The sequence below is a fragment of the Pezoporus occidentalis genome, unplaced genomic scaffold (assembly GCF_034315485.1).
Source record: "Pezoporus occidentalis ecotype Australia unplaced genomic scaffold, CSIRO_AGI_Poc_V1 ctg171, whole genome shotgun sequence".
In the NCBI taxonomy this organism is placed as follows: Eukaryota; Metazoa; Chordata; class Aves; order Psittaciformes; family Psittacidae; genus Pezoporus; species Pezoporus occidentalis.
In genome coordinates, this window is record NW_026913543.1 from 735524 (window position 1) to 762331 (window position 26808).

General features: G+C 42.1%; 1 protein-coding gene across 1 annotated transcript in view; it reads right to left on the reverse strand.

Annotated features, from left to right (window-relative positions):
* Nucleotides 1–8677: 8677 nt before the first annotated feature.
* The window catches only part of ATP9A (ATPase phospholipid transporting 9A (putative)), a 62664-nt gene continuing 44533 nt past the window's right edge, over nucleotides 8678–26808 (reverse strand). The window contains exons 16-28 of the mRNA XM_062613949.1: nucleotides 26591–26683; nucleotides 25663–25746; nucleotides 24650–24820; nucleotides 22064–22162; nucleotides 21694–21783; nucleotides 21421–21565; nucleotides 20700–20764; nucleotides 19763–19918; nucleotides 18347–18411; nucleotides 17440–17548; nucleotides 16111–16168; nucleotides 14134–14337; nucleotides 8678–13318 (exon numbers count right to left, since the gene is read on the reverse strand). Coding sequence (XP_062469933.1) covers nucleotides 13182–13318; nucleotides 14134–14337; nucleotides 16111–16168; nucleotides 17440–17548; nucleotides 18347–18411; nucleotides 19763–19918; nucleotides 20700–20764; nucleotides 21421–21565; nucleotides 21694–21783; nucleotides 22064–22162; nucleotides 24650–24820; nucleotides 25663–25746; nucleotides 26591–26683 — 1476 coding nt within the window. The 3' untranslated portion in view covers nucleotides 8678–13181. The remainder of the gene's footprint in view (nucleotides 13319–14133; nucleotides 14338–16110; nucleotides 16169–17439; nucleotides 17549–18346; nucleotides 18412–19762; nucleotides 19919–20699; nucleotides 20765–21420; nucleotides 21566–21693; nucleotides 21784–22063; nucleotides 22163–24649; nucleotides 24821–25662; nucleotides 25747–26590; nucleotides 26684–26808) is intronic.

The following is a 26808-nucleotide window of genomic DNA, read 5'->3' on the forward strand; positions in this document are numbered from 1 at the left end:
TTTTTTCCTTCCCTCCCTCCCCAACAAAACTCAATAAAGGCAATTTTTTTTAGTTAAAGTAATTTTGCTGCTGAGGTTTGTTTGGTTGTGTGTGTTTGCTGGGTGGTTTTGGTTTTTTTTTCCTTTTCTTTTTTCTTTTTCTTTTTTTTTTTTTTTTTCCCTAAGAACTGGCTTTTAAAAACGGATTCTATTTGTGAACATTAAAAGATTTTTTTTTTTTTGTAATTGAAGAGCAATTTTTTTTTTTAATTTTACCTTTTCCTCAACAAAGGCAACCTCAGAAAACAAAATTACAAATACAAAAAGATACTGAAGAAAGTGCAGAGAACATTCTTTCTCTTCCCTCTCCTCTCGAAAATTTCCTGTAAAGGAAAAAAATAAACGTATTTCAGCTCGCTCATAGAACAATAGGACCCCGCTCTCGCTGTTTTCAGTAAGGCAGCTCCCGAATTAGAATCCTCATATGGGACTAGGAGATATAATTAATTCGGATGGGATGATATGATACCATCCTGGGCTGCAGTTTCCCGGTTTACCCGTTGCAGGAACCTGGGGCACTGCCCGCAGTGAAGCACATTCCCAAGGTAGTTACTCACGTTCATCACCACTCGTGTATGGAAATTCGTGCTATGTGTGAAAGGGTTACCGGGGCTGCACCTGCCGCTGGAGGAAAACCTGCTCCGAGCCTCAGCCACCTGAGAAGCCAGATCTGGTTGGGGTTTATCCAGGGAAATGTCAGTGGCTCCACCTGCCCCGGAACGCCGCATCCTCCGGCCCCTCTGCATCCCGACCGGTCCTGGCCTCGCCGCATCCTCTGGCCCCTCTGCATCCCGACCCACCCCGGCCCGGCCTCCGCCGCGACACCCGCCTCCGGCACCTTCACGCCGCTCCACTCTGCCCTGGCTCCGTCATTATGCCAAGAGCCGCGCTGATTCTCGGATCGGGAATTTTAGAGGCTCGGAAATTCATTTGCACGAGAGGGAAAACGAGGATTCCGGGCAGAAGGCAAACCCGAGCATCCGAGCCGAAAACCTGTAAATTTACATGTATTCCCCATAATCACAGGGAAAAGGGGAATGAAGAGGGACTTTTGACAAGGGCACAAAGGAAACGGCTTTAAAGTGACAGAGGGACTGGCACAGAGAAGCTATGGCTGCCCCATCCCTGCCAGTGTTCAAAGCCAGTTTGGATGGGGTTTGGAGCAACTTGGTCTAGTGGAAGGTGTCCCTGCCTGTGGCAGGGCATTGGAACTGGATGAGCTTTAAGGCCCCTTCTAATCCTACCCATTCTAGGATAATTTACTGTCTGTGGTACAGTGCTACATACTCCGATTAGTTTCTTGCCAAAGATATTTTCTCTTTAAGATTGTAAACCCATATGTGTTTGGGGTTTTTTATTTCATTATCCAAGATTTTAAGATATGGTTCAGAAAGAAGAAGAAAGTCAAATAGAGCAATTACTTACTCAAATAATTATGAACAATTAGTCACACTGGGAGTTGGAGAGGTGCTTCCCCATGTGGGCAAGGCAAGTAAACAGCATGTTTCCATTTACCTCTGTGCTGTAGAGCTTAGGCGACAGTAAGTGCAGTGACCAGGCCACACTTGGGGAAGAGATCACCAACAAACAGCCATGCATGAGAAGTGACAATTCTTCTTAACACTGGGGGTTTAGCCCCATAAAAAGTTGCTATGTGGGAAATTCCCATTAATGGTCATACCGGGATCAGAAATGGCTGATGAAGCTCACTCTCTTTGCTTAGCACAGGAAAAAAAAGGGAGAAGAAGAAACTAGACTTGCTGGTCAAGACCTGGTGGTGCAGTCAGCTCAGCCTACAGCAGCCCTCAAGCTGCTCTCTCCAGTGTCCTTCCCAGGGCAGATAAGAACCAGGAATCCTTTCTGGCCTGCTCTGTTATGAGAAGCTGGGTACAACTGTCCCCTAAATTTTAGTTGTTACAACAATACAAGGAAATAGCTGGTCACTTTTACACATTGCTCCCAGCTCACAGAGAGTTTCTGGAATGAGAATGGCATCATTAACTGTTTTATTCCCAGCTATTCAACTCACCTTCCCCTTCCAAGGAGTTACTGTAGAGAACCAAGGTTGAAATTTACAGAGATCCTTCTGACTGCTGGTGGTTAGGAGCAGTTTTCCCTGGCTGCTCCTTTTAGGGGATGGGTTCAACAGCCCCTGGGTACATGTCCGCACACCAGCAGCTTCCCAGTTCTCATCATGGACCTTCCTCCACACAGCAGCAACCACTTCTCGGGGTGGGGGTGGCATGGCTGGGAGGGGGTGTTTGCAAAGCTTTTGGAAAGGGAAAGCATTGACGGCTGGTTGAAAGCGTGTTCAGGAAGCACTTTGCAAACCTGGACCAAGAAGACAGCTATGAAACCCATCACTGGACTCAAATGCCCACAACTATTGACTCCTGACTCAGCTGGAGAATACAGCAAAGTGATTATTTCACAGAAGTTCAGAGTGAATTGCAGTTTAGAGTGATATTGTATCCAAAGGCAGATTACCGCCCACTGTCAGGGCACTGGCAAAAATGCATGTATAAGTAGGTAGCATTTGTTTCAGTTCTATTAGGACATAAGATGATTTATTAATAATAAACCCACAAACTAATCCAGTTGGACACCTGTACCTTAGGTTCTTGATGGAAACACTGATGCAGTCACTCACTACATCATATGGTGGCAAATCTAAATAAAGATCATAAAGAAAGGTTATGACTGTTTTGAAAAGGTGGTTTTATCCCTTTAATATCACTGCCCAGGCAAGGGAATCTGATATTATATCCTGAACACAATTTACAGTTCATTACTGGGGCTCTGGCCACACCCGGCAGCTAATCTGGAATTTCACACATTTAATGAACTTCAGACTTGAAATACATGGTCTGTAAAATCTGATTTACACTGTTGTTAAAAGAGTTGGCATTTGAAAGAAAATATAGTTTAAAGTATGTATTCGTGCACAAAGTTTGTTGTGTTATTTTTTTTCCTAAACCCCAAAACCTGGTCATTAATTTACCCTAAAGCGTATAAAGCGCTCCCTACAGTGTAATTCCTAGTGCAATATTTCTTTCAGCACCTCAGATTGACTCGCTACATTTCTTCAGGAGCAACTGCATTCAGTTACACAAAGGAGTAGAAAGCCCCACAATGTAATTGTAGGTACTTCAGTCAGTAAGTTAACTTGACAAGTCAGTTCATGATGGAGTCCAGGGTCTATAATTAGTCCTTACCTGCCACCATCATAAAACCTCTGCATTAGGTCAATCCTTGCTTGGGCTGTACAAGAGGTACTTTGCAATCCCGGTTCATTCAAGCGTGTTAGTTTTTTATTAGATGTTAACACCTGATATTTCCTCCAGGCTCTGGTTTTACTGAAGGCTTTGTGGCATTATGTTCTTCAGAGATGGAATGGCAGCAGGAGCTGAAAGAAAGAAGAGTGGGAACCTGTATAAATCACTGCCCTGCACAGCATCCTGATGGTGAAAGATCACAAAAGACACCTAGACTGTGGAAGGAAATAGCTGTCATTCACATGTGAAATACAAGATGTTTCTTTCTGTTGAAGGCTATTTATGGTGAACACTGCACCTGCAAAAATTAGTTCCACACTTCAGTAACAAGGACTCACAAGAATTCAACTTGGACTTGAACAAAACCCAAGAGTTGGGTGAGGGTGTGGATGGATGTAACCTGTTTACACCAGCCACGGGTATTCCACAAAGACGCTTAACATAATGCACTTCTTCCCACCTGATTTAGGAAAGATTTTCTCCTTACAGGTTAGTGTCACAAATAGTGATTTCACTTAGAAAGTTTGTTTTCTTCCCCATTTCTCCTCATATATAAGAAAGTTCAGATATCAAAATCTGATTAGCAGGAGGCTTGAGACTTCCTATAAGCAAAACTGGGCAGCTTCAAATCAAACTTTAGTCTATAGGCAGTTGCTTGAGAAATTCTGGCGCTAGCTTCAGCCTAAAATGTAAACTGCCACTTTGGTTAGTTTACCTGGATCCAGCAAAAAGGCAGCAATGCATCTTGACAAATAAAGAAATGGATAATAAAGACTGTAAAGAGGCCTACCTGCAGAAAGATAGGTAGATGAAGGATTGATAGCATTTAACCTTGGTCTTTTAGAAACTTTATTCACTTTGCAGCCCAGCTGTCAGGGTGAGGAAGGTCCAAGTCCCTATGCCACACTGGAAACAACAGTTCATAAAGGCTTCTCTGGAGTAGCTCACAGCAGACAATGACAGTGTAGATCCTATTTAAAACTTCCCTTCCCTTTCTCCAGGAATTTCACTTACCTTGGACTCAGAAAGAGTTAAGGAGAAGAACCAGTGTTAGTTTCCAGTTCACGCTTTAGGTGAAAAGATCTCAATGCTCTTGTTTAATTTTATTCACTATCAACATTAAAATCATTTTTCTGTTTGTCATTGGGCTTGAAATAACTGTTCCAGGCTAGAAAAAAGCCAAGATGACATACTACATAATTAAAGCTACATTAATAAACAGCAGGATGTAACTGCTCCACTTAGCATTAAAAATCAATCTAAGAAAAGGATCTTATGTGCAAATCAAGTGATTTGTAACTACATCTGCATGAACAGAGAACATGCACACACAGAGGGAAATCAGGCACGATGCTGCCCAGGGGGAATTCAGGAGGTGAACCTTGGCTGCGCAGGGTGGTGCTTGCGCTTCCTGGGGCTTGTTAATCACCAGCACAGCTCCAACAGCAAGAGCTCTTCCCACATTGCTGGCTCCTGCCAAGGATGCCTTGGCAAGGGAGTGGTTAAAACGCTGGCTGCTCTTCACTTAGGGCTCTGAAATTTTACAGCGCATGGTGTGCTGGTTGTCAAACATAAGGAGAACAGGATGGAGCCTAATAGAGGTGCAGCTGGAGAGCAATAAACATTTCCAGCAACATCTCCGGGGCAAAGATCCTGCCTCGCAGGGCTGAGAGGCTGGCTGGCAGAGCTGCTGCCCTTGCAGCAAGATGACATGCTGCTCCACCATCTGCTGCGGTCCAGAGGTCTCTCCTCAAAGGTCCTATCCATTAACTCTTGGAACAGGATGAAAGCCAAAGGTAATAAAAACATGACACATCGGAGTTCCCAGCACCCTGGCTGGCCCAGGAGAGCCAACTTCCATGTGGGACCTTCCTGTCTAGAGTGACAGTGATGGCTCTGCTGGTCCAGGACAGTCACACCAACAGCAGGAGGTAATGATTCATTGGAAACTGCTGCGCTGGAGCAGAGATGCTGTCTGACCGACGGAACACCGATCCTTATAAATGTGCCTTTTATTCAAAACCTTAATCTCAAATTTACAAACAGCGCAGAGCAATTCTGCGCCTGCGGGCAGCATCCCCTGCCTTTCCTATAGGCTCCTGCTGAGCAGCATTTCTTTCTACGGCAGGAGCAGGTAACATGCTTCACGGAGACCATTACATGGCATTTCATGTAATGGTACCACTGACAAATGGGTTGTTCTCATTTTAAGAATCCCAATCATTCTCAATTTGCACCATTTTTTGACAAGTCACATGTTGGTGAAATCTGGCACTGCACAAAATGAATCCAAAGTGACACATCTTAAAAAGAGAGGAGCCAGCACAGGACAGATCCGTGTCTAGCGGCACAGAAATACAACGCCTACAGCAGAGCTACAACACAAGCTTCGCTGAAGCAGATGTGAAACACATGAGTAAATATGCTGCCTGATGAAATCTCAAGCACAGGAGACACCCACTTCCCACGTGCCCAAGGTGAGCACCGGCAGTACTTCTGAGCTGACTAAGCAGAATCACGCAGTACAATCAATTTACCTCTACTCATGCTATTAATTTATACTGTGGGTAATTCTACTTCTACCCTGGTAAACAAGTTTCTGGATATGGTTAAGCTACTCAGAGTGTACATTTAAAATAAAATCTGTTTCACATAAAAGGACAAATGAGAATGACTATTGCCCCCATCTTTAATGCGCTAAATTCTTTTGCACAGATTGTTCTTGTTACTACTTCTTTCTGTGAGAGAATCTGAACAGCACAAAATATTCCTCCTTACGTGCACAATTACAGCAAGCCAAGAGAGGGAGGCTTTAAAGTGGGAATGCTATGATTTTACAGTCCTTTTTTGTAACCCTCTCACCCAGTAACAGTTAGGTCTTAGGCCACAAAGGGAGGAAGAGCAGCAGAGGGAAGGCCGGATCCTGCAAGATCCTCATCATCCATAAACTTAATTACAAGCAGCAAAAATTCAGACATTCACCATGTAGCCTAGAAAGCCCCACGCTACCCAGAGAGTTTTAGTGCCTGGAAACACTAGCTTGTGGCCCAAAGAAGCCACAGCATCAGTTTTGATACTGACCTTAAATAGGTGCTGGACCAAGACTTAGTGCTGCTAGTAACTGCTGTTACTCTCAGAAGTTTTTCCTTGTGTTACCTTTCTGCAGTTGCAGCAATGCTGTTTCTGCAGCCAGCTCTGCATGATCCAAGGGCCAAGCCTCTTGTATGAGGAAAGGCTGAGAACTGGGTTTGCTCAGCCTTGAGAAAAGGTGGCACAGGGAAGACCTTATCACCACGTTCCAGTATTTAAAGGGTGGCTACAAAGAAGATGGAGACTCCCTTTCTGCAAGGAGTCACATGGAAAAGAAGAGGGGTGATGAGTATAGGTTACTTCTGGTGACATTCCAATTGGACACAAGAGGAAAGTTTTTCAGAATGAGAACAATCAGCCATTGGAATAATCTCCCCAGGAAAGTGGTGGATCCCCCAGCGTTGGATACAGTTCAGCTGGACAGGGTGCTGGGATACCTGCACTTTGCAAGAAAGGTTGGACTAGATGAGCCTTGAGGTCCCTTCCAACCTGTCATTCTGTGATATGATTTGACAAACGGGTCATGCTCGGGGCCATGTGTAAGATACCCAGTTACCAACCAGCACCTATTCTTTTTTTGGGGGGGGCTATTTTTTAGACAAAAAAAAAAAGAAGAAATAAAAAATAAAAGGCACACTAGTGTATAATACAACCACAATTCGAAAAATAAGGCCACTGGCATTCTTTGGTAAAGCCTAGGCTGAAAACTTATCCCAGGATGCATGATCTTCCAAAAATCTGCCAACCCCTGCAGTGTTCAAACTTCTTGTATGACCACAGCCACATGAAGAATGAAATTAAACCCCATGGAAATCTTTGACATTTCTTCTATTATGCAATGTTTGGGTGAAAAAAAAATATTGCAGAAATTCTCCTTCCCTTTCCAGAGCGAGTTCAGAAAAACTATTTCTAGCTTTTTTTAATTACACATTTCACCATTAAAAAGAAACCATCCATAAATTAAAAGAGCCACTAACTAGGGCTTATGTAACCTATTTAGAGTGGGAAATTGGTACCACTTGGGAGTGAAGTCTGTTACTGTAATTTCTGGAGTCTACACCATCCATTTGATGTGTGCAAACATCACAAAAGTTGTTTATTTAAATATTTGCATCAAGTATTTTATACAAAGAAGTTAATAATGGGAGAAGTTAAGATGCAGCACCCTACAGAAACTGAAAGAAAAGCTTTAATAGATGTTTAATGATCTAACGGAGAGCTTATCACTGCTTTAGTAATAGATTTAGTTACAGATTTATTTAGTTATAGACTTAATTTATCAAATTCTATTTTTGTTCTGAGTGTTTATGGTAGAGAACTGTTGTACTGTGGTCCCAGTCAATGTTACTGCAGTTTCCCCTGTGGAGAACACTCCAGTGTTAAAAACTCCTGTCTCTTCCCATTTCTGACCCAGGAGCGGGGCAGCCAACCCCAGCCGTGGGACTGCTGTTGTGCTGAGCTAGTTAACTTAAATCAAACATTTGTGATGAGAACATTCCAAAAATAGTTGTTCCTAATACTATTGCATCATTGCTTTTCCAAGAGCAGCTTATATATGTTTCATACAAAAGACTTTCTCCCAGTTCCCAGCAACAGGGACCAGCAGAACAACCATCTTCTCCCTACTTTGGGTTGCACCAAAAATTGAGAGGACAATTTGACCTGAATCTTCCTGAATGAGATGAGTCTTTTCAAACTGAGTTTACAAATTACAGGGCTTACAATCCTTGGGACAGTCAGGTACTCTGGGACTAACTAGTTGTAGGTAAGGCACAAGCAAAGCAGCAGTCTGGGGCTCATTCTGCCCATGGACCGCAACAGCCATGTCCTCTCACAGGGGTGAGCTGGGGCAGTGGCAGGATGACACAGGGAGCAGGAGCAGCCTCTGCTTCACACAGAGCTAATCCACACCATTAAATTGCAGTGATGATGTGCAAAATAATACCTTGCAAGAAGCCACTAATAAAGTCAAGGGCAGCAAAAGATTACACCAATACTTCCTAAAATAAAACCCAATCAACCCCTCCCAAAAGAAACCCTCAAACCCTTCCTGCAGTGACTCTTAGGAAACTATTTATAGCAAAGAATTTAATGAAGCAGGTCTACACTGATCAGCAGAAAGCACAGATCATTTCTCAGATACTCATTCCCCAGGCAGAGAAGTTAACAGGCCACAGTGCAACCTGACCTACGCACTTACAATTCTGTTTACACACAGCTTGGACTGATCATGCCAGGACTAACTCAGGTGCATCATACATGGTGCGTACGGATGAAGTAAAGAAGTTGCATAAAATTTATTTTTCCACCTTGTTTTACAACATTCCCTTTTAAGATCTTACACATCTGCAACATATAACTCCACAGAACAATAAATAATTGGCATTCATATTTCTCTTGAATCAAGAGTATGTACACATTGTTTAACTAGATGACAGGTACAAAACATTGGCATTACAGTAAATATAATTTTGACACCATAATCCATTTCCCCAATTAAAAATGAAATTAACATTTTTTTAACAGTTGTAACAATTAAAAATGTTCTCAAAGGCATATAAGTACACAGGTTGTAGTAGGCAGTAGTAATGGACCATATTGGCAAAGCTGTAGAACCCAGGATTTCATGCAAATCAGAGTTTATTAATTATGAAATAATAATAAATGAAAGCCCATTCAGCTCACACTGAAGATTTTAATGGGCACTGGACTGGCATCAGCAACTGTGGAGATGAGTCAAACCCCATCCAAACAGTTGTGTCCAAAGAACTTGTGATGGTGAGCCGCAGGCAGTAGCAGCTCACATACCTGGTTTAGAGCACTGCTTCTGCAAACCAAGGATTTATGATGCATCAGATGGTGCAGCAGCTTTCTTTAAAAGACAAACCCAGAAGACAAGCTTTAGGGCTTCACAAATCTAATGTTCTGCGCCTCCCTGACAAACAGCTCAACTATAGCAAATTCTTCCTCAGCAACTGCAGAGGATGAGGTTGTCATAGTGTTTAGTTGTGACAGGACAGTAGACCACATTAAAACAACACCTTTGGTGCTGCTGTTTGGTCCAGCCACAGCTGTAGCTCTCATCACGTAGTTCTCAACACCAAGGGGACACCAGAGATGTCACTTATCACTCCTCAGCCCAGTTCTGGTAAGACCCTGCAGAGATTTAAGCTGCTGCTGTTGAACAAAGAATGTTGCATTATAAGCTGAGCAAAATGAACATTTGCAAGATAAACAGGACAAGCTCTGTGGAGGAAACAAATATAGTTAAAGGAAAAAAATAAAACAAGAGGATTACAATGCATCTGAATTACTGCTGAGATGCAAGAAGAAAACAGTGCATGTCACAAAACCTCCACGATAACTAACCACTGCAGCAGCACAGCACGGAGCATGGGCTTCCCTAAGCATCCATGGGAAGCAAGAGAGACATACACTGCTATCCTACAGCATCACTTGGAGCATAGTTCCAAAGCACACAGGTTACATGAACTGCTACAGTACGCAAACCAGAACAAAAAAAAGGAATAGGAAGAATACTAAGTAAGGCTACAAACAAGATACTACATAGAAGAAAGCAATGCTTCACTCCCAAAAAGCACAAATTAGGAGCTTACTAGAAGAAAAAGATTCTATTTCCAGCAGAGAATCCATTTATTCAATGTACAGTAAGTATGAACATATGTATTAAACTTTGCTTTTAAAAACATTTTTTAAATAACTTAAGAGAAATAGATTGCAGACATAAAGTGCTAAACTTGAAAAATACAACAATCATTCCTCTTTCCTGCTGTTTGTTAAATGGCAGTTTCAATTTTCCAATTGCTTTAAAAAGATGCAGTGTACACCCAGACAGAAATTACCTCCTGGATTTACAACCTTGTGCAAAAAACTACCTGCAAAGGAACATTCGCACCCCAAAACACAGCTATACATTACTACCTATTCACTAAATATGAGTTCCTTTTTATAGTTATGATTCAATAAATATAAATGAAATCACAATTCTCTCCCTTTCTTGGTGTAAGCTAATATTTTGCAAATATGGTCCACTCAGTGTAAACTGTATTGACTTCAGGAGACAGTGACTTCTACCATCTATACGTCCCAAATATTTACATACAGTAGCATGGCACTGTTATTCTTGCAGGACATTTAACTCCTAATACACACTGGATAGGGACAGGGCTTTACAAAGACGCGTATGCAATGTGTCTGCCAACAGTCAAGAGGGACTTGACTTCTCAGCCACAAGGAGTAGCCAAAAGAAATTCTTGATTCTTGTATTTAAATCTGCTTAAACCAAATGCCGACTGAGGAACTCCAGAGCACCTGCATGGCTGACACTATGCAGGAGCTGGAGCAAGTCATACTAAAGACAACATTAAGTATCCTTTTGGCAAAGTGGCATAATTCACAAAAGGCTGCCAGCCCAACTCCCCAAGCAAATGGGCTGTCCAGGCACCGCTTTTCCTCTGTGAGACAAATCACTGGGAATATTGGACTTCTGGGGCCCACATGAACACGTGTGTCAAGTAGAAATGCATATTGTCATTTTTAGGAGCGGGAAGAAGACAAGAAAAGAGGCATATTTTATACAAAAGTCAATACTAAGAATTAGCTTTCCTTAGGCTGCAGGTTGTTTCTGAAGGTGGTTGCTATGTATCAGGACTTCAGACAAGCACCTATCAGAAGAGTGGCACAAAAGAAAAACCAGCGAGTTAAGATTGCAGAGCATTTGCTGTTCTTACTCCTGAAGGATCCTGAAACATAATTTTCTGAATTAGGAGGGCTTCCACTACATGAAACAACGAAAAGGTCATACGGACTTGTACCTTCCTCTCCCCCGAGCCACACACATTAAGAAGCACATCTAATTTGTCTCTAAATCTTCTGGAACTTGCTTCCCTCCTCTTTGATATTTACTCGCAGGATCCAAGATCAAGCAAGGCAGGTCAGGTTGTGCAAAACATCCCCCGGAGCAATTACCACACATTGACCACATAAGCCGCGGCTATCTTAGATCTGAAAATTCAAGCCATACCCACTCTGGGTCAACACAGACTCCAGCTCTTTTAAAACAACACTCCCATTTTCCACAGATTTTCACATCAGACTTTTTAATGCAGCATTGTGCTGCTTGCGACAGCGGAGCGCCTGTAGCAATAGCAATGGAAGCTGGCAGCCCATTAAAGAGGTTCAGCATGGCACACAGACGACCATGGAGCTTTGGCTCCTCACACCAGCATGACTGTCCTGGCCTGGAAGAGCTGCCTTGAGAAACGAGAGGGGAGCTCAGGCCCTGGGCTCTGCCATTCCTGGTCCCTCCATGCAGTCGACCAACAACGGTGCCAAACAGTGCCAGCTCCAACAGTGCTTTTTATGATGCAGGAATGAGACAGCAAGCAACTAATTTAGCACAGACTAAACAGCCATTAGATGAGGATGTCTGCCACTAAAAGCTCATACGTGTTTGATGCATGGGCCCAACTGCAAAAGGCTCCCATAACTCTGTCCTTCTCCTGAGCAGCCTACGTACGTGTTGCTCTCCTCATGGTATTATAGCGTGGACCGAAGCTTATTATAAAAACAGAACTCGCTGAGTTTAATTTTTGAAAATGAAAAATAAATTCATAAAATTGCTCGGTACATGAGCTTAATACCTTCATATGAATCCCACTTCTGTGATTCAAGTTCAGTTTTTAGAGCAAAGCAAGTGCAAAACTGCAAAGCAAGTAAAAAACTGCCTCTCTGCAGGGAGTATGTCATGAACAACATCCACCTAGGAGTGCCTCAGCTTATTTGCAGCTCATCTTCACAGTTTCATCCTAACAGGAAACAGATTTCATGTAGCTGTGAGGAGTAGCAGCTCTGTGACCTCTCCTTTCAGTCTCCAAGGATTCAAGACACGACTGCCACATTGTCTGCAGAACAGTACGAGTCTCTTCTCACGTTGTCAACACATTTCAAGTCTGATCAACTGCAAGTTTCTTTCCCAAAGAGGATTTGCCTTAGTTTAGATAATTTTCTCCTATACAAATAAACACCAAGTAAAGCTATTATATCACCAGCTCCTTTTAACAGGAAGCACAAAAGCTAAACAAAACTGAATTTCTTCATTTTGGACTAGCATTTCTCTGTATTTATTAATGCCTGTATACCTCCAAAATCACTAGGGTGACCACATTTCAACTGAAGGAAGATCTCAAACACGCTCAGATTCTCAAGTGTGTGTAGATCCGACATGCTGGAGCCCCATTATGGAAACAGCATGCCATAAATCAGGAATCAGCTGTCAGCAGTATAGTGCGTCACCTACATTAAGGGATTTCCAAGATGCAAGAAGAATGTAACTACTTGAACCGAAAAGATAAATAATATAAAATAACATAACACAATGCAAGGAACAGCACAGATACTTAAAAAAGGAACAAATTTCTCAAATGTGAATTCTGAGGTCAGTTAGCAGCTTTCAGATACTTTTAACCATGCATGAGAAGCCCATCATCACAGTTACATGCATTTGACCCCAGTTAAGTTGAACAAAAGCAGTAAGGACTGGATGAACTAACAAGTGCCTCCACCCTCAGAAAACTCCCTTTTATCATTAGGTTTCCGTTCACAGCAGCTGTGAAGTCTTTTTCAATAAAGCAGCATGTAATAGAGATTACCACATGATCCTTATGCAAATATCAGACATTCATTATAGTAACAACTACATGATTTTGTCTCTCAGCCATGTGCAATATTTGCCTCTGGTGTGCAAGGAGAGCAGCCCTAAGACGTGAGCTTCGAATAGCTGGGGGGAGAAAACCTTCGTCTCAGGTACTTGAGGACGTAGAGGGGAAGACAGCTCACCAGAGTGATGACTGTGACTTTCCACAAGAACGACAAAGTCGCAATGAAGTAAACATCTGTATAAAGAAAAGAGCACAAAGTCAAGGAAGATGGGAAGTACATCCTGGGAACAGGTTATAATACCTCAGAATCTCTGCAAAGATAGTTGAAGCATTGCTCAAAATAAAGCTGGTATACCCACATGCAAGGGATGCAGATCTAGCCCAATGTAAAGTTATCCTCATTGTCCTCAGTGTTAGCAAAGAGCTTTACGGAAGAAGCAGTGACATCTTGTGGTTTCTGCATGAACACTGGAAGAAACCCTATGTATCTGATATTTGCAACTAGACAGCTACTGGGGGAAGCTGGAATTTGTCACCCTTTTCCTTTAGACAGGGAAAAGGATTAGCTTCGTTTCAGGCAACTAAAAAAGCCCCACCAATCAACAAGTGAACCCACAAGAGAGGGGCCCCAGTGAAGGAGACAAAATAAGTTTTAGGGGGCAGCTCCTTCACCCAGTTAAAAGATGAGATCTTTCAAACCAGCAACAGAGGTTTCTATCTGTAGTCCCAAGTTCAGTCCCTTACGGAACTGAAGAATACTTGTATATGACAGCTGATATGTGGTGGAGCTCTGAAAGTACAGATGACATTCACTGGGCAGCACATACTCTACTGACCACCTTTACCTCCTGCAGCATTTTGCTGTGAGAAGAAACCACAAAATGCCTTTAAAGAGCATTCAAATAACACAGCTTACTCAGGTCTGAAATACTGTCATTGTAATTATTTTTGGCTTCATTATCAGCCTTTAAGCTCAATTCAGCTCCTTACAGTCCTGTTACTATTCAGGTTATAAACTAACTGATTAGAGAAAAGGCATTTAACCTTACCAATAAACTCATGTAGGAAGACCAGAGAAGCTATGTAGCAGGAGAGACTAAGCAGCTCAGCCACTATCATGAGCCAGTGCCACGTTTGGATCGTCAACGCCACCATCAATAACTCAGTGAGAATCAAGGAAGTGAAGGAAATGGCAACAATATGGACAAATTCAGATTCAAAGAGGAGGAGTGCTCCATACATGATGATGCTGCCTGCAAGGGAATGGAACATTTGGGTCTTTTATTCAAACACCAGTTTAAGCTCTAAAGCCCTCTGTAAAACCCTTAGGTCTTGGAAAGGCTGAAACATAGACATGTCTTGAGAGTGTTTTTCACGAAATCTGATTAATGTAATGACAACAAATCAGTTACTATTTAGGCGACAGAACTGATGAGAAGACAGGGAAAAGTTACAGCAGAGGTGCCCAGACTTTTGTAACAGTCTATTATATTCACAGACACATGGAGATAGGAAATTAATACACGCTTATTTTGGCAGCTGCAGATTTCTAACATCCCCAAACTCTATCTTTCTCCCAGAAAAGCAGTTGGTCACTACTCAGAAGCTAAAATATATTAAATACTTCTAAAACCTACTGCATTGCCTCAGTGCCCAGCTGGAAGCAAGGTGTTGAAAAGCTCAGTGGATACAAGTTAGCTTCTCTTTGCACTACTTTGGCCAAGATCTCTCCCCTTTTACACTTCCCCCTAAAAGGAGTACATATTAAAGCACTGTTAATGATGCATTGTTTCGTGCTCCTATTCTGGCTGGCCAGGGAATGCTCACAACTCTCCACACAGCCACCTGCACAAATAACTCATGTTAGCAGCATGAGTAATCTGCACCAACATCCATCACACTAGGCTCTTTTCGGAAGGGAAAACCTGCAAGTGACCAGAGTTTGAGCCACAAAGTTCAAATCCAGCTGTGAACTTTCCAAAGTTTAGGTCTACTCAAGTTTTTGGTTAGGCTCATCTCTGCTAGTAACTAGCCCAATTGTTTGGCCTGCTGTTTTCTAGTTATTTAGCACATCAGAAATGAGGTCACTTTAACCAAATATTGTAACCAGATAGTGGTCTTAGCTCTAGAAGAAATCTTTCCCTCAATGCATCACCCTCCGGCTTTAGCTTTCCACCACTTGTGAGTTTTCTATAAATGCCTTGGCTTTGCCATCATATTTATATAGCACCAGAAGACCATCATCCCTGTTGTAGGGTTCTACCACATTAGGTTTCAGAAAATAATGCTAACAGAGGTTTCATATTCTTGGATTCACTCCCTACTGAGCATGATTGTATCCATTAAATCAGTAAGAATTATCTGCTTACTTTGGCACATTTATTCTGACTCTTTTTCATAAAGAAGTTTTGGAAAACACGAAATATTGTCACAGAATCATATCACCATTTCAGCTTTATAGCTCCATGTTATTTACATGCTTTCCATAATTCCCTGATTAATCTTATAGGAAGTATTTGACTTTGACATTACTTGATAAAAGATAGACAAAAGAAAAGACCTGCTAGAGCTACTGCCACTTCTATTACACACGGTTTAAATAAAAATACACAAAGCTACAGATTCTGTACTTTGCATGCTGACTTAACCTGTCTAATGTACAGGTTTGCAAAACTCTCCCAAAAGAAAGCAAGAGTCACAGGTTCTACTCTACCGATGGAGCAATTAAAGCACCAAAAGGAACGTGCACAGAATTACAAATGATGGTCCTAACGGCAAGAGGCACAATGCTTTGAACTTCTACATCGCTGCCTACAATAGGGTAGGCCAGTTGCTGCCAATATTTAGATTTAGATAATTCCTTCCTTTGGTAATGCTACCAAGATTTTCTGAGACAAAAAATATATATTCATTAACCCAAGGAAGAATTGCTAAATTCCCTTACTTCACTTCCTGCAATACAAAGAAATCAGATATTCTGTACTCATTAAAACATCTGAAGGCACAAGCAGAAGTTGATTTCTTACCTTGATAGATGCTTATTAAGACCCATATTAAAAAAGTTTTGTACGATAATGGTCGTCCCTGCGGGGGAAAGAAGAAAAAAAAAGACATAGTGCCATTGGGGTTTTCTTCTATGAACATTCACTGACAGATTAACTCAGCAACTGACAAAAGAGAACCAACCAGCCCTGAGGTACCATGTCTTTACTCTCATTTTTCCACAATGGATGAAGGAGGCCTGGGACTGTGGAAGCTCACTGCTTGTACAGTACAGTACAACCTCGTCCTTACTGCACACACAATTAATTCAATGCCAAGAGTCTCGTGAGTTTAGTCATTGTACTATGAAATATAGGATGTGTGTATACACATATATATGAACATATTAATATTTTATTTCTAGACACACACACACAAATCACCATCATCTTGAAGGCAGATAGGTTTTTTTTCTTTAAGAAAAAGCATCTCCAGCCAACACAGCTATACCAGCACAAAACCCCCCTATGTTTAGACCAGGCCTAAGGATGGTTGGAGAATTAGTGGTTTATGACATAAGAGACAACATACAAGTGAAACCAGATGGAGCCTTATTCAGGCTGTTGGAAAAACAGGCTTTGCTTTTGAGAGTATCTGTTTAACAAAAATCCTTGAGGGAAAGGATCTGTTGAAGACTCAGTCCACCCTTTCCTTCTGTTAAGAAGGATGTTGCCAGTCTGCATACCCCAGTTATTCACAGTTTTCCAGGAGAGATAAAAAAATACCTTAAAGAAAACAAAAGGAACCTAAGCCAGGATTTACCTTCCTGATATTTCCATGGTAAATATCAAATTAAGTTTTCTTTCTTTAATGAGAAGGACCCAACTTTCATGTTAAAGCTACAAAAATGGCACAGCAACCAAACCTTTAGGTCCCTTTAGATCATCCACAAGACAAATTTCTATTCAAAAAACTATGTGATAACCTCCTCCCTCCATCAAGTGAGCATATCCCTCCTCCCCACCCCCTTCTCTGGCTTCAGGATAGTGCCAAATCCCCAACAATTTCTCTTTCCCCTTTATTTTGGAACAAATCAGCAATATTAAATCCTTAGAATTTCCCACAGAATGGAAATTCTATTTTCCCAGCCGTTTTTAATAAATTGCATTTCATGTAGCATTCAATAACAAACTGCCAGGAAATCTGGTTGTATCTCTTGATTCAAATTTGCCTTTAAAACAATTTTGCTTGAAAACACATGATAAGGCTCTGTATCTATTGGTAATATGTTTGACTTTACACATTTGAAGAGTTTCAAATCAAGATGAACATCTTGCCCTAAACTAAAACAGACAAACAGAAGTCTCTCACACCTTAAGAAGATCTTTGTAGAGCTCTGGGTACAACATTGCAACTTCAGATTTAACATCCTTGTCCAGGACTAGAGAAAACACTGGAAACATCGTGTAAATTGTGGAGTACCTGGCAAGAAGGTAGAAGACCAGTAAATTATTTAAGGCGTAGATGAGCAAACAGAAATGCAAGTCTTCAGAAAGGAAATACAATATTCTTGAAGTGCCAAGTGACATACATGTTATAAAAACTTGCAAATGGAGTTGTGCATGTAGAAAAAACCTGCAGGATTTACTTTTTGAATGGCTTTTGATTAGAAACCCTCATACACAGATGATTGGTTCAAGTATTGCAATTGGTGTTAATGGAGCCAAGGACAGGCCTGTCCAAACCCCAAAGTCTGCTCTACACTTCAGGCTTCATCCTGTTTGCATCAGGGGAAATGGAGATGAATTTGCTGTTTGTTTTTTTTTTAATTATGTACTCAAAAATGTAAAGTCATAGGATTACAAGTGTAATCCCAGTATATCTGGGACAGGAACTCATTCCTCCTGTTGAAAAGTTTGGGTTGTTCCCTGCTTCTGACGCTATGAGGAATTGGGCACTGGCTCTTACTGCTGTGCAGGCACCAAAGCACAAAGACTGTCCCTCTACTTTTTAGTAGGATCAAGGCAACAGCTCAGGGAGGATGGCTTGCCTCTCATGTTCTGAATGTGACAAACTGTCCTTGCGGAAAGCTTTCTGTAACTGGCTCAGTGGCTTTGCTCAGTGCAGAGGAGCAGAAGGGGGACAAGGACCACATACATCGTCTTAAGGAATGCTGTGAAACATGCAGAGTGGAGATGTGCATGCTCTGTGCATTAATTAACCCAAATCTATTCATTGTGCACAGGTTTTCCACACTAGTAGTAAAAAGTGAGCTCTTACCCAATGATGAGAAAGCCTTGATAGAGAGGAACTGAAGCAAAGTAAAATACTGATGAGAAAACAGCCTAGAAAATAAAAGAAATAAGGTTCTCAGGTGTTAAGATATTGCAGTAACAGCTTAAAAATATACTCTGCTCAAACTGGAACATACTTGCAGCAGGCTCTCCGAGTTCCTGAAATGAATACAGAAGAATGTAATATCAACCCTTTTTATTCCTATGCAAATCTTGCATGAAAGTGATGTTTAACAGCAAACACTGGAGAGCTGGACTTGGAAAACTTTTTGTAATGTAACAGAAAGAGTTTCCTCCACAGGCCACTGGTTTGATCCAGATGTGAAGAGCAGATGTGTACTTATTTATGCTTGGATGATGCCTTCACATCATAAAAAGAGTGAACACTCACCAATACAAACTCCAAAGAGTTCACTATGACTTCTTTTTTGTCAGAAGTTATGGGTTTGTTTTCTGTTCTTGCCTTCAGCTGCAGAGTAAGCTAGACTGCCCCTTAAGCCTGAACCTTTTGTCTCTGTGCATCCCTCTCCAACACGTTTATTCCAAAGAGGGGAATAGGCAGAACCAGCCTTCTCAAAAATACGAAGTATTTTGCTCAAAAAGCATGTAGGATTTTTCAGGAATATATCAGTACTTTCTGGCATGAAAATGCAGCTCCCAAAGAGTAATCTCTGTTCTTCACTCTGACTTTCGCTCAAGTCACACAGCTAAGACTCTTAAAACTCTTAAAATCTCTTTCAGCTCTCCCTGCCAACTGGCAATTGTGTATTTGTTACACTGAGGCTCTGCACATGAGCAATGTAAATTTTGTTAATAACAAATCTATTTCTAAGGTTCCCTTTGAAACAGAGAGGAAGAGAATGCCTCCATGATGCTGCAGTGAGCTGCTGAGTACCTGGGAAGGTTAACAGGAGCTTCAGCAGCCTTTGAGCACAGCTCCGATGAACACTTCACAGCACACGAGACTGAGCTGTGGGTAACCTCATCAAGGTCTGAGCCAGGTCCTCCTCAGTTGCTTAAATAAGGGCTTCAAATAGTGCAACTGAAGTTAAAATACACCTGAAAATAAGTGCACTTACTCAACAGAGGCCTTGAGAGTATTGCCCTGCTTCAGATTTTCAGTATTTCCCACCATTACTAAACAACAGCGCTGACATGCTGCGTGAAAGCCGTGTTTTCTAAGGTAGAATATTGTTTTCCCAATACCAGTAACTTTCTTGTGTGTTTTCAATAAAAGTAACAACCTTAAGTTCCAATCCATGAAAATTTGCAGGAAAATAAATAGTTGCATCCAGAATGAAACACTTTTACCCTTTAGGAAAGGGTAAAATGAAAAACCTCTACTTTTTGATTTGGCTTTTTCACCTCTCCACTAGAAAAACCCTCATGACAGTCCATTTACCTGCATTGTACTGATGCACAGGCTCCTGTGGATAACAAACTGACTGAGAGCTGCAGACCGTTTGTAACTGTTCCTTCCATGCACCATTAGCAAACGACCCAGATGTTTAAACTGAGTGATAGAGAAATCAGCTGCAAGTGATGCCTGTTTTCCTTCCTGTGTACAACAGCAAGTAAAAGCACAGGGAGATCATTTCATTATTGGAAACAAAGAAATATCACATTATTTAGTTATTGCTGACACAATTTCCAAGAAAATTTGCAATACATTAGGTGGAGGAGAGTATTACCTCAACACTTCTGCTTTCCACCATGGCTTATAAGCAGAGAGCAAAAATGAGAATAATTCCCATTTGAACCCTGGGCTCCAATTCTAAGCAATCCTCTGGATTATGATTCACAACGTGCATGCTAACGTGACACTCATATCAAGTCAGTACTGAATGCAAATTTTCAGTCTCAAAAGTTCAATCAATTTTAATGTTTTGGCTCACTCCATGCAGAGTCTTCCCACTGCCTCCAATCCAGCCTTGTCACTCCAAGCAGCTCTACATGCAGGAACCAGAGCTCTAATCTAGAGTTTGCTTTCTAAACAAACATAAACAGCTTTTAATTGTAAATGTGGAGTAGAGGTTATCAGGGTAAATATAACTCTATCATCTGGAGCACCTATGTGTGATTAAAAGCTCCAAAAACTAACTATGATGGGCAGATTCCCTGAATTTGGACAAGAATCAAATAACAAACTTGAACTCTGTCAAGCAGTAGTCTCCTTTGCAGCCAAGTTATTTTTCACGATAAGGCTATGGGTCTGATGATTATTCTTGTGGAAACTCTTCATGTTCTTGCATAAATTTCTGAAGATTCATTTAAGAGTTACTTGTGAACTAGCTCCTGAATTGCCATCAGAAGCCTTATTAAACACGAGGTAATCTCACCTTTCCTTCAACTCCAACACCACAGTCAGCCTCCTGAATCATGCTAACATCATTCCCTCCATCACCTGCAGGTCAGACAAATGACATCAGTAGTTAAGCAACAAGGGCAACTTGCAAATCCACTGAAGACATCTGCACCAGACATTAAAAGAAACATTTAAGCCTATCAAATAAGCAGGATTCTAAACAACAAAAGCAAGACTGTAAATAGAAATAATGAATTTTGAATTTGACATTTCTTATCTTTGCTGGATGCCTTAGCAGTGCAAGGGCAGTTGGATGACAGCCCCACCCCTTAGCGGCTGAAAATCAGACTTCTGGTTGCCTATCACCAAGCACTTGCATTCACTTTTTAGGAAGTTTAGTTTTTAATAGAGCCAGAGGTCTGATCACTTTATCTGTCATGTAAGTGCACCTACAAGTAATCACTTACTTTAAGTACCTACAGTGCTGAAATAAAGCTCACGAATTAACAATGACACTTTACCTGATCAAATTTAAGCTCCGTTTTGCAAAGATATCACCCTAAATATTTATGAGTATTTTCTCATTGAAGTTCCCATATACAAAACTTCATCTTCTCCACCATCTCACAAAAACCTGCTTCCTAACTCAGCACTTCAGGGTTATTATGAGATAACACAGGACTGTTCACTCAAATGTAGTAGTAGTAGTAAAGCCATCACCCTACATGGTTTCTCCTCCCTAACTAGCCCCTTACCTACTGCACAGGTGAGCTTTCCAGTCCTTTCCTGGAGCAATCGCACAATCTGGGCCTTCTGTGTTGGAGCACATCTGCAGCACACGACAGCAGGGCACTGGCAAGCCAGCTCCATGAACTCATACTCATAGTATTTCAGACACACCTAATTTACAGAGATCAGAAGCGTCACCGGTGTTTGTACTAGGAAAGTTTCCTTAAAATAACATAACCCAAATTCAGCCGCAGTGATTTGGGGCTGTTCCTGAGCAGCCCGAGGTGTTTGGAGCCTACCTCCAACGAGTCACCAGAAATAACAAGAGCACAGTCGTGCTTCCGGCGGAAGGCGTTCAGCTCGAGATGGGCTTCTCCACGGTTAGTCACCTGGGGAAAAACATGGCAACTGAGGAAGGGTTTGCTTCAGTGGGGTGAGAAACCAAACAAACAAGTCTCGGAGGGAGCCAAAGCAATACGGATGGGCAGCACAAGGAATTATTCAGAGCACATAGTCAGATAAACAAAAACTCAGGGAATAGAAAGCTGTGTCAAAAGGATAATGAGATTCTGAGTCTACTGCTAGAAAACAGTTGTGATCTCAGCTCCCCTCCTGCTCCAGAATTTGGGGTCACAAATAAGTCCCGAGGGGTATGTGGGTGTTACTCACTAGCCTGAATATATGGATGTCCTGTGTCCGTGTCACCAAATGTGCGTTCTTGGCCGTACACGTGGCTGTCTCCAACTTATCCCCTGTCAGCATCCACACCTAAAATGCAAATATTTAATGCCTTAAATACAAAACTCAACAACCACGTCTGCCGAACACCTAGAAGTACCACCTGCCAGTTCAGGCATACAAAAGGATTGTTAGAATACATCTACAAACTATTCTTCTAAAAAGAAAGCCTTATTTTAAAACATACAAGAAAAGTCTCACAGATGAAAGCAAAGCTTTTAAAGAGGCTGAAATGCAGAAGTTACAAACTATGTATAACATTTTTTCCCACCTGCAATATTTCAAGATTCTGCTGATAAACCCACAAAACTCAAGCTAAAGAATGTGTATGCGTGTGCTAATGGGTCCCACCCCACCTATTTCTCATACGCTGAAACAAACGGGCCCTGCTGCATAAAGATCCCTCGTGGCCCTGCCTGAAATATGGATGATGCAACTGGGGTTAGCTCACTGCTGATGTGTGCGTCTGGAACAGACGCCGTTGGTTGTTGCTTTTCTATTTTTTTCTTGTTAAATATACACTGCTCCTTTTATTTTGTGCTGGTGAGGGGGGGTGTTAGAAAGCAATGTCAGCAGCTATACCCAGCAGCAATACCCGGTTATAATCTGACAGGAAATTCTCTCAATAGTGTAAATATACCAGAGTTTTGGGGTTGGATTTTTGTTTTTCCACTGATGTTTTATTCTTTCAAGACACCACCCAAGAGTATTTCATGAAACTTTAAAAAATATATATATTTATACCTAACACAAAGGGAAAAAACAAACCAAAACAAACCAAACCACACAAAGACTCACTTATTTGTTCAATAATCTGAGGTTGGAAAGAGATTTGATCTTAACAAGATGGTCCCTGTAATGAATTACAAGACCGCCTTCCCTCTTGATTTACTTCTTGCATGCAATGCCCTAATGAACATACCATTGCAAGGAGTGCTCTGAAGTGCCGGCCTGGCTGTGTGATGACACAGCCCACACCCTGACACTGACTCCAGCCAAGGTGGAGAGAAAAAAAGCAAAACCAGCTTTGGAATAACTGGCCAGGGCTACGCTGCAGGGGGAAAAACCCACAGTGCTGCTAAAGAATTGTCTTGATTCCACTCATCTCACTTCTCTGCTCAAGTCCTCGCTGTTGACAGGGATGGTTCCAAACAGAAAACACTTTTGGAAGCTTGCCCCAAGCCTTGAATTCCACTTCCTACCTAAATCCCAAACACACAGCCCTGCTCTGGATTCACAGCATGGATCAAGATTTTTGCTCCCATTGCTGCTTACAGCAGAGAAATCACGACCAGAACCTTTTACCCACTTTTTTCACCCAAATTTGAATATTTACTCCATTTATATATATTTTTTTAACTCCTTTTTGCAAGTTTGGGCTCTGACCGACAGGTTTCCCTAGATGGGAACTAAGCAGCACCACCGGTTCCCCCGCCGCTGAGCACACAGAACTAAAAGTCAGTCCAGCCCCCGATTCTCTTGGCTCACACCCCCTCTAGTGGCTACTGAAAAGCTGTATACGCACAGCTTCAACCCCCGCGCAGGAGTTGGTGCACCAGGGACCCCACACACCCAAACCACACTTGTTTCGTACAACATCTGAAACAAACTATTGCCCAAAAGTCCCTGCCTACACACTCGGCTTCTCTGCCGATGGAGCCAGAGCATGTTACGGGAAGATATCCTGTTTTCAGCTGGAACAGAGTTAGTTTTCTTCCTAGTAGCTGGTGCAGTGCTGTGTTTTGGCTTTAGTCTGAGAATAATGCTGATAACACACCAATGTTTTAGTTGTTGCTAAGTAGCACTTGCCCTGATCAAGGACTTTTCAGTTTCCCATGCTCTGCCAGTGAGGAGAACAAGAAGCCAGAGAGAGCACAGCCAGGACCTGAACTAGCCAAAGGGGTATTCCATACCATAGAACATTATGCACAGTATATAAAGTGGGGGGCGTTAGCCAGGAGGGGCTGATCACTGCTCAGGGACTGGCTGGGCATCTGTCAGTGGGTGGTGAGCACATTGCTTGTGTTTTCTCAATTTTCATTTTTCTTTTTTTGTTGTTCCCTATTATTAGAATCAGTATCGTTAATGTTATTATTTCTATTATCACTGTATTTTACTTTATTTCATATTAAACCGTTCTTATCTCAACCTGTGGGTTTTACATTCCTTTGATTCTCCTCCCCATCCTGTCCAGGGAGGGGAAATGGGGAGAGTGAGCAAGTGGCTGTGTGGTCCTTAGTTACCAGCAGGGTTTAAACAAGATCAGAAGAAAAGCACAAAAGGTGACATGCTTTCATGTGCTCAGTTAACATTTACTGTTTCCAGCATGTTCTGTTCCCAACGTGATGTTTAAAATGCATTGACCAGCCCTACTGTTCCCACTTAGAAATGACACCTGGTGAAGCATGCAGCCTGACAGGGCCTCCACACTGCCAGGACTCACTGGCTGTAGGGCAGTGCCGCATACTCCAGAGGGTCTAAGTGTTCCAGCTGGGAATAACACCATGTTGGACAGACCTTAATGCCAGCATTCCTCAGTGTCTCCAGAGTGGGTCTGACGTCCGTCTGGAGCTGATCCTCCACGCCGGTGAGACACAGCAGCTCCATCTCCATTTCCAGGCTCTCGATGACTGTGGCTACCTTCAAGGAGCGGTCATGCACACTTAGCTTCGCCTGGACGTAGCGTGCCTGAGGACAGAGCAGACACAACCACTCACTCACACAGCCAGCCTGCAGGTTAACCAGTTAACCTCCTGCTGTTAACTCTCATTCAAGGGATGCCACCTGTAATGGCTGGCGAACATGAGGTGTGTGTTACAGAATAAGGTGGAAATTACTTCAGGAAGTTACTGTCATTTTGTCCCTGTCCTGTTACAGCTGGGCAGCACAGTGCACATCACATCCATGCGCACACCAATGCACAGCAGCTGCTGAAGTGGCATCTACAGAAACCCTGGAAGCAACTCCCTTGTACCACAGGTCTAACCATGGTTTTCACAACTAACACATCTACAAACAATGGCAATGGAGAATCCTAAGCATTTCCACTATCTCCTCTCTGCATTTAACTTAACAGTTCCGGTTCACATTTTGCCTGTCTGGGGTAAGCAACATAGTGCTGTGTGTAAAGACCCATCTAACAAACCTCACGTGTGAAGCCTGCGTTTCCATGAAGCTCAGCTGGGTTATATTGTGGTTGTTTGTAGTTTCCATGGATGTCAGAATGCAACAATGAAAACTGAAAGCCAACACATTTCCCCACACAAACACAACTTGTCTAACAAATGATGAAGATTTGCAGAATTTATCAGTGTGAAAGATTATAAGGCAGGATTCAGGAACTGTTTTGGAGGGTCCAGGCTGGGATCCAATTTCATACGTATCACTTAAAAAGCAACTTTGACATTGAAGGATGACAATGCTAGCAGGAGGAGGGAGATGAGAGGCAGCATTATCACCAGAGGTCTGTCAGAATCACTTCAGTGACTGTTTGTTTAAAACCAAAGAAAAGTAAACAAACAAAAACTTACTTCAAAGTCTTGATACTGCTCTTCCGTCAGAGACTTCTTGGCTACGACAAGAACCCTCAGGCCTTCCCGAGCCATGTTACCACACTGGAAAAGAAATATCACACTGTAGACTGTGAACTCCATCACAGGTAAGATGATTTATGCACAGCATTGCAGAGATGGCAATGTAAGGTAGCAAGTTAAGAAAATAACCATCCTATCTGAGCAACCCTAGTGAGTCTATAGCATCTGATAAAGTGCATGATAAACCTGAGAGGAAAAAAGGAGACCTGCAATAGTTTGTGATCTATACCAGTGATCAGAAACAAAAAATGTTCTCTCTGCTGTACCAGTGTGACAAAACCAACCCCACTGATTTCATTTCCTCCATGTGTAAGTAAATGGACACAAGCCTTTCATTTGCAGACTTCACCTATTTGGCCATCAACTCTTTAAAATAAGACCAAAGTAATACTATTTCTTTGAACACCAGGGTTTGGAGGTGGGGAGAATCAGTAACGGAAGGTACTGCTGTGAACTCTGCATCAGCGTTACTACTGACCTGACAGGGATATCCCAGTATAAAGCTGCCCAATGTAGTTTTGAAACTAGACCTTTCAGTCTACAATAAATACAAACACAGGATCAAGCCCAGGACAAATGTGGTGACCTTGAGTGGCAATCTGTTCTGAGCAAAATCCATTTTACTTACAGGACTTTCTGCAGTAAGTGTGTTGAACTCGCCACCTGACTTTTTTTGTTCCAATATATATATTTGGCTGAAGTCTAATTCAATGAACTGCCAAGACATCAGTGACCTTCTGACTCACAGATGTTTTAGCACTTATGAACACCCTGCCACGCTGACAAACTTTGTCATGCATTGCCCTGGAAGGAGAAAAGCACTCGCATGAGAAACCCTGCATACATAGGGGAGACAGACCCATACCTCCTCCTCCAGCCAGTCATTGTACTGCACGATCCCAGCCATCACTACATCAGCGCCCTTCATATAGAATGTGATCTCTCCTGTTGATTCATCCTGCAGATAAGAAACAGAGAGTCTAAGTTGGGCTACTATTAGCATATCTGGAGTGGCCTCAGTAAGCTAAGTGATGAGTTTTCTGCACACCAGTCATAAAAAATGCCTGCACTGATTCAGGCTGA